Here is an 8,518-nt window from a genome sequence, read left to right as displayed (position 1 = left end):
TTTTAAAAAAAAAAAAAAAAAAAAAAAAAAAAAAAAAGAAAAAAAAACTGAATTAAATTATACGATAAAATATCATAATATCCTACCATTCATTCAATAATTCAATAACTTTTCATTCAACCCAATACTTAATACATTATAGTAATTCTTAAAAATTTCATTATATTCTTTTTTAAATTTATGAATGAAAATATGAATTATTTTACAATTAATAATTAAATAAACTAATCTCACCTAGAAGATTCTATTTCCTCTAATGCTTCTACTGCATTTAACTGAAGAGCATCCAATCTTTTGTTGAGCACCTAAAACTCATCAAATTTTAAATTTATAATAATATGATAACATTAACAAATATATATATATATATATGCACACATCACGCATACACACACACATACACACACACAAACAAAATTTAGATTAAAATATTATATGTAAAATAATGTTATTTGATTTAACAATGCTGAAAAAATCTATAAATAAATGTATGTATGTATGTTTGTAATTATTGAAAAAAATTTTTTCATCGTTATCGTTGAATCGTTTTCTTGCAATATTTATTCTTGCAGTTGTATAAATAAACCATTTAACGCGTATTATGTGTTATATTATTATGTACACACCCTACATATTATGCATGTTACGTTAAGTTATACAAAAACCAAATTGATTTTTACATAATATAAAACTATGCATTTTAATATTTCTTTCAATATACTTGAAAAATAAATATATAAAAAATAGATAAATAATATTTCGTTAATTTTGTTCCATTTCTTCAAGATAAGTAATTAATTAAATTTTATATTTTATACGTAACGTTTAGAAATTTTTTCTTAAATCTATTTTCTATCAGAAAATATTCAAGATTTAAGTTTTGCAATCCATTATTCGATAACGAATAACAATGTCATTGTCTTATCAAATATAAAAATTGAACGATAAATTTAATTTTTCTATTCAATTTTAAAATTTTATACAAATTGTACAATTATTTTATTTATATTTATCGTTTCTGAATTTTGCATCATTACATAAATTACTTTCTCTTTCTAATAATATAAATAATGTATCATTTTAAAATTATTTTGGACGTTTAATTAAAAAATATTTATAGAATAAAATTAAGAACAAAAAATGACTTTTTTTCGACTTATACATCATTAAAATATTTTTATATTTTTTTATAAATAATATATAATTAATATATATATCCAATCATAATATGAGAAATGTTAGAAAAAAATAATTTTTATTGGCAATTGTATATTTTTACATATAAACGAATAAGATCATAGGAAGAAAGATATATAAATTTTAACTTTAATTTCTAATTTTTAACTTTTTCAACAGTTATAAATTCTTCATATCAAATCACATATAGTATCAATATTTCTATTCATTACGTTAAGTAATTTAATATTAGCTTTAAAATATCTTGTATTTCGTATTTCATATTATTTTTATATACGTGTATACGTATATATATCAAAAGTATATCAACATATTATAATTAATATAAGTTTAAATATATATAAAATGTGGATTTTCAAATAAAATATATTTTTGTTTTATCAATAAATATCATTGACCATATGGATACATTCATTCAATAGTAATCAATTTATATATAAACGTAATTAAAAAAAAACAGATTTCACGATTATAATATTTAAAATTAAATCATCAAAGTATTAAATTTAAAATTAATCCTTCAAAACAAAAACATTATCCATAGTAGAGGTTAAGGTAATTATTTCATTATCAAATCAACTTCAAAGAATATCGTTTCAAATATAACGTAAAAAATAACTTACCTCTGATTCTTCAATTTCTTCCCAACTTTCAAGAACATCATCCATAGTTGACATTTTTTTGAATTATGCACTTATTTTTAACTTTTATAAATCACCTTGAAAAACTTAATAGCATTCGCATGAATCAAGGAACATATACATACATCTATAAGATTGGCATATGTATACGAAGAAATTTTTGGTAAGAGAAAATTAAAATAGTTATATTATGTCATATTAGCCAAATAAAAGAATCGAATATTTCCTAGATAAATTTCTTTTCAGCGCCACATTCAAATTACATTTTATATAAATATATACGTGTAATAAGTTAAAATCTATACATTTAAAATTAGTATATATATATATATTATATAGTTAAATAATATACGAATTATACATAAATTCTTTACTTTAATCATTTTATTATAATTTATTCCAATTATTTTTTTGAGTATTTTTCGAGTATTTATAAGAATACTTTCATTTTTTTTCGTTACTTAAATCGCTCGTTTTTATAATATTTCGATCTGGATATCTATATCTATATATCTATATATATATTTTCGTTTCGTTCCTCTCAATGAGGTAAATAAATCGCAAATTCGACGATTTTTAACAAGTGGAGAAAATAGCGATTAAAAATTTTGGATTTTATAATTAATTAAGTTTTTAATCGGTATAACGCATCAATAACAATAAACGAGAGAATTTATCCGAAAATATGTCCGTACCATCTTAAACATATTGCTGCCACGTTGGCCGCTTATAACCGTGTATAGTATTGCACGTAAAGATTAGGATAAGAAATATATATTTGAATGCATGCGTAAACAAATATTATACGCGTGTAATTTATTAGATTTCTTGTTGTTTTTAATAACATACATATAAAGATTCGTAATAATATATCATATCTTTCATAAACAGATTAATCTTTTATTCTTATTTGCACTTATTATCGATGCATTTTCGAATCGAATAATCGATTCGAATTGTCTATAAATTTTCACGAATAACGAAAGTCATCGAAAATTCTTTGAATATTTTCGAAATTTGTTCTATCGATCAACGGATCAAATATACGATTTCGTCGCTTTTCTAATAATCGATCAGAAGAATTATTTTTATTTATAAGACAAATTTTATATAAGAAAAATATTAAATCAAAAATTATAAAAAATATATATATTTCGGAATTTTTACAGTATTTCGCGAATCTATATTTTAAAAAAGAAAATACAAACAGAAATTTCACGCGTTAATAATAATGATATCGATATTAATTCTCGAGAAATCATGATTCGATAAATTCGATAAATACAAATATTATTTTTAGAAATATAATATAATATAACATTAGAATATACATGAAACTTTTAAAATTGCGATCGAAGATTAAGATAATTTCAACCGACAATTAATATAAATCACTTACTTCACAATTCAATATGTTATTTATATAATGTTATATAATTATATATTTGTATAATTACATTTATAATATACTATCGTTTATAAAAATATATCATCTATCATAATATTTTATATAAATAATGACGAGTTTAATCGATAAAACGTAGAAGATCAAAATGAAAGATACGATACGTTAACGGAAATAATAGAGCAAAAGTGGCAAGAAAAATATTAAGAAAGAAATTTATGAAACGAATGACATAACGAATGATAAATAAATATCATTTATCTATTTAATTTATCTATTTACTCATTGATACATCAAATTAAATTTATAAGTAAATTTTTATTATTTAGAAATATATAATAATAGAGTAGAATCAAAGAGTACGAGTACGCGTAAACACAATAATCAACAGCATCATAATTATTCACATTATTCGAAACATTCGAAATTCGAAGAATCTAACGATCATTTATAAAAATTGCAATAAATTGAATTCTTCGATACAAAAAAGAAGAAGAATAATACGGAGATACGGAAGAAGATACGGAAAAGAAGATGAAAACAGCGATAATGATTGATAGCGTAGCGGTTATTTTACCGATCGGTATGTAAAATATACATACCAAGAAAAGAGAAAGAAGAGTAAAAGCGCGTGGTTCCGACGATCAATCTTGATTCTATGAAGACGAAGCGAAAGTAAGGAAGAAACGTAGTGGGGACCAAGAAGGTATAGACTATGGCGAGTCGTTAAGAAGCTGCAGTGTTTCGCGAAAGAGACACAATTCGAAAGAGGACTAAAATATACCGTCTATTTCTCAGTGACCAGTGTTTGGAATAATCGTCGATTCGATAAATCGCGCGAATCATTTTTATCAAATTATAAAAAAAGAAGAAGAGAAATATGATTAACGTATATTATTTTGTAACGATATTGGCTGTGGTTGTTGTAACACGTAAGTATCATATTTTAATAATCTTTCGCGCAAAGTTTAAAATAAAATACTCGATATAATAAATAATAAAATTTAAAAAATCGTCTTAAAATTATAAATTAAAAATATTTTTAATTAAAAATATTTTTGTCGAACTTTTTATCATTTTTTTCGTCATTAAAGCCTACATATATATCTATGGTTTTAATTTTATATTTATCGTATTCAATATTTCATTATGTAATTCAAACCAATATATATAATTTTGATCGATTAATTCAGACACTTATAATTACACGATTTTTTTCTTATTTTAAAACATATTTTAAACATTTATTTTAAAACATAAAAACAATCTATTTCCTTTTTGAATGAATTAATATTAATATAAAATTATTATCATACATAAATATGGCAAGAAACAATAATAATTGTTTAAAAAACAAAAAATAAAACTATTAGAATCGTATCGTATATATTTTTCAAGTAAAAGTAAAAACTGCGTAGATTAATTACCGAGAACGAAAGGAATGATTTCACCGAAACAGATCTCAGACTTTCTCTTCAATTCTGAATAACAATTTGTCACACTTCTAAGATAATTACTTTTGAATCTCCGATATTCATAATCATCGTTTTTAATTATTAACTTAATTTAAATGCAATCTAAAATTCATCGTTTATTCCGCGTGCAAAATAAACGTTCGTGTCTCTAACAAGCAAGTAAATAAATTCCAGATGTATTCATTTCGCTCGAGAAGAGAGCGTGTAAGAAACATTCAAACTTTCTAAAGCGTAAATGTCAAATCTACTATATTATATCGATGATGTTGCATAAGCATCTATAAATGGTTACATATACGCGAAGATGTATATGTACGTATATAAAACCGATAAATTATATAAAAAATAAATAAAACAATACCGATAAGAAATTTATGAAAAGATTAGATCAGCTCGATCGTTACCACAATACTTTTCGCTCGCGTATTCGTTTCTTATTTATTCGTTTCTCGAAGCGTTCCGATTTTCGTTATTACGCATTAAATACAATTATTAAATACAATTACAAAGCAACGTAGAGAAACTTAAGAAATTTTTTTCTTCTCTCGTTGCATTTTTAATATTTAAGCGAGTTGCATCGAAATTTTTATCATTGATTTTTTTTTTTTTTAATATCATATCATACGATAATGTCAATAATCATGCGATAAAGTCAAAGAAGAAACGAACGTAAAGGAAGAAGAAGAAATTAAAAAATATTATATATACGCTATACAAAACGAATAATATAAGAGAAAGTTTATTCATTCGTGAAATTGTGTTACAGACGGTGCGTTCAATTGCCCGAGTAAAGACGGTCAATACGAAGATCCGAAACAGTGCGACAAATATTACGAATGCATCGATGGCATCGCCACGGAGAAACTTTGTCCAGATGGACTCGTTTTCGATCCCTTGAATCGAAAAGTAAACAAATGCGATCACGTATTCAACGTTGATTGCGGAGATCGTCTCGAATTGCGTAAGATCGTTAGATATAATTTTTAAACTTTACGCGTTTCGAATAACCCGATTAAAGATAGTAACATAAAATAGCGATAAATTATGTAGAATAATTAATCTAAAAGATAAGAAGAACAGTTGTAAAAATAAGAAAAAATCTTTGATTATTTTCCACATTTTTATAACAAATACAAATACGAATATCAAGAATATCGAAAATTGTACGTTCGTCGGGATAAAATAGAGTTACTCGAGTAGAAGTTACACGTTACGCGTGTCATTGGCTCTTGCGGTTAATGTCCTTGACATACAGGATACGATGACGATAGGTAACGAAAGTGCTTTAAATTCCCGTTATATCTTTTCACGTTCGCAGAACCTCCTCAACCGACCAAGAAATGTCCTCGAAGGAATGGTTTTTTCGCTCATCCGGATGCATCCGTTTGTAATATTTTTTACAATTGCATCGATGGCGAAGCTATCGAAATTACATGCACCACCGGATTACACTTCGACGAGTATAGCGGAACATGCGTTTGGCCCGACAGCGCTGGTCGAGAAGTAAAAAAGTTTTCTCATATTTTACACATACGTTTTAACCTTTACTATTTTTTTCAGCCCGTAATATCTCAACCAATTTCGATGATAACTTCGCATTACTTACAATTGTCGCGGTAATCGGACAATCGAACGTCTTTAAACGTCGAATTTATTATACGCATGATCATTCACAACAGTAATCACTTATCGTTAATAATTATATAAATACAGAAATTAACGAAACGACAATACGGACGATACACTCGCATTAAATTCGATTTCTTCTTCTTCGACAGGGATGCGGAGTAGTAGACAAAAAATTGAAAGACGGCTTCGAATGTCCAAGAGAAAGTCAAGTGGACACGAGAGGAATGGTCGTTGATCATCCGAAATTCGCTCATCCAGATGACTGTCAAAAGTTTTACGTCTGTTTGAACGGAGTAACACCACGAGAACAAGGTTGCAGCGATGGGACCGTTTACAACGAGGAACAACAAAGATGCGATGCACCGGAAAATGTTCCCGGCTGGTATATATAATTTAATAACGGTATAATTTACGAACGGAAGAAATTCGCGAAATATCAAAATTATTACATTCTAGAATAGATCAAAAATAAAAACAAATTAAATAATTACGAATATTCATATTTTTGTAGCGAGGATTGGTACAAAGACGACGATAAGAAACCATAAAATATATTTCATATTTATATGTCCCGCATCGGGATCTCCGCATCGTTTTAAAATCACGCCATCTTCGTTCAGCGTATAATCACGAATGTTACGACAATCGACATTGTTCATAAATAAAAAATTTTATTTTATCTTATTCAGATCTCGCTGGATTTCTCTCCCAATACCTATCTCGAATCGAAACGAAAAACGACGATACGAGAATAAATTCGCATTATTACGAATAATTATTCGCAACGAGAGATATTAACGGGAAACGAGTTTACATCGAAACATCAATCGCATTCCTTTGCGTTTTTCTTTTCGAAAATTTTTCTTAACAAACGAACATGTATCGCGTCGATACAGATATCATTCGTATACGAGGACAGGAATGTGAAAGTACGTACGAAATGTCTTTGACATTTGTTTTCTTTTCTGGTAACTAACGAAGCGTATCGACAGTAACTTTCTTCCGGATAATTCATTACTTCTCGTCCTCGTCGCATTATCAAAAAATATTTAATACGTTAAAAACGTATCGCGTTAAAAAAAAAGAACTAAATATTTGATCAAATTAGTTAATTTTTATAAAAAAGAATTATTATTTAAACAGATTAATATAATAAATTCGTTTCGAACGTTCGAAAATTTTCTCGAAATTAAATTTCGCAGTTATCTCATTTATTCAATCGTTCAACGTAACGAATTGAATTAATAAAATTAATAATAATAAAATTTCGCTAACTACGAGTTTTCATATATGAAAAGACAAAATCAATTCAATTAAATAAATAACACATAATTTCTCGCAAATCGTGCTCGGATATTAGAGATAAGACATATAATTAATTCGCGACGCTTAATCAAACAAATTTAATATTAAAATTAATATTTTTTCAATATTATTTCGAATCAAAGTTAACATCTCAAGTTAACATCTAAAGTGCCGATTATTTTATCGGCAATTTTAACTCGTAATATTCTATTTTATAGAAAATTCTTTTACGCAAAAGATCATCGTCATCGAAACAGAGCGACGATATTCAACGACGTAAACATCGCGTCACTCGCGGTATCAAGATATAGAGATCATTTTGGTTCTTTCATCTTTAATTTTTAAACGAAATTTTAATCTTTTTTAATTTCATTTATAGTTCGTACGAATTATTATAACCCTTATTTTATTACAACGCTCGAGACCAAAGGGAGAAAAAAAGATAGAATTTTAGCTTTTTTTTTTTTAAGTTCTAAATTATCGTTTATACGGATCAACGTATGAACGTATCATTATTTCGTCGTTTTAGACAAAAAGAAGCGAAGGAGGAACGACAACGATACGATTGCGCGATTGGATCATTTCTTTATTATTATTTTTTTTTTATTTCTTTCATATCATACACGTTCATCGAATTTTTTTTTCGAAAGCATTACACGATTATTTTCCGTATTCAAATTTTATACGTTTCTTTTCTAATTTTTATTATTTTAATATTTACATTTTAATATTTTATTCAATATATCGACATCGATAAAACATTTATTCGGAGAGCAGAAAGGAATACGTCCGTTTCGTTCCGCGTTCGATGAAACCGACTACGTTTAATCGTACGTATACAATAAGAATCGACGCGACATCGTCCC

The 8,518-nt window shown here is 26.4% G+C and overlaps 2 protein-coding genes across 4 annotated transcripts in view; one reads left to right on the top strand and one right to left on the bottom strand.

Moving 5' to 3' along the window:
• The window catches only part of LOC102677165 (SUZ domain-containing protein 1), a 4,087-nt gene extending 1,988 nt beyond the window's left edge, over positions 1-2,099 (bottom strand). Inside the window, exons 1-2 of one of the 3 annotated variants that reach the window (XM_006619395.2) lie at positions 1,821-2,099; positions 235-305 (exon numbers count right to left, since the gene is read on the bottom strand). In XM_006619395.2, the coding sequence (XP_006619458.1) occupies positions 235-305; positions 1,821-1,874 (125 nt within the window). In that variant the 5' untranslated portion in view covers positions 1,875-2,099. Of the gene's footprint in view, positions 1-234; positions 312-1,820 lie in introns of all 3 variants that reach the window. The other 2 variants (XM_031512291.1, XM_006619396.2) reach the window with 2 other exon arrangements.
• Positions 2,100-3,887: 1,788 nt separating this feature from the next.
• LOC102677398 (protein obstructor-E-like) lies at positions 3,888-7,031 on the top strand. Its single transcript, XM_006619397.2, has 5 exons — positions 3,888-4,175; positions 5,485-5,679; positions 6,037-6,221; positions 6,497-6,729; positions 6,859-7,031. The coding sequence occupies exons 1-5, from the start codon at positions 4,124-4,126 to the stop codon at positions 6,893-6,895; spliced, it is 702 nt and encodes a 233-aa protein (XP_006619460.1). The 5' UTR covers positions 3,888-4,123; the 3' UTR covers positions 6,896-7,031.
• Positions 7,032-8,518: the final 1,487 nt, after the last annotated feature.

The sequence above is a fragment of the Apis dorsata genome, unplaced genomic scaffold (assembly GCF_000469605.1).
Source record: "Apis dorsata unplaced genomic scaffold, Apis dorsata 1.3 scaffold_415, whole genome shotgun sequence".
NCBI lineage: Eukaryota > Metazoa > Arthropoda > Insecta > Hymenoptera > Apidae > Apis > Apis dorsata.
Note: the sequence above shows the minus strand (reverse complement) of the source record. Positions and strands in the feature narration are given on the sequence as shown.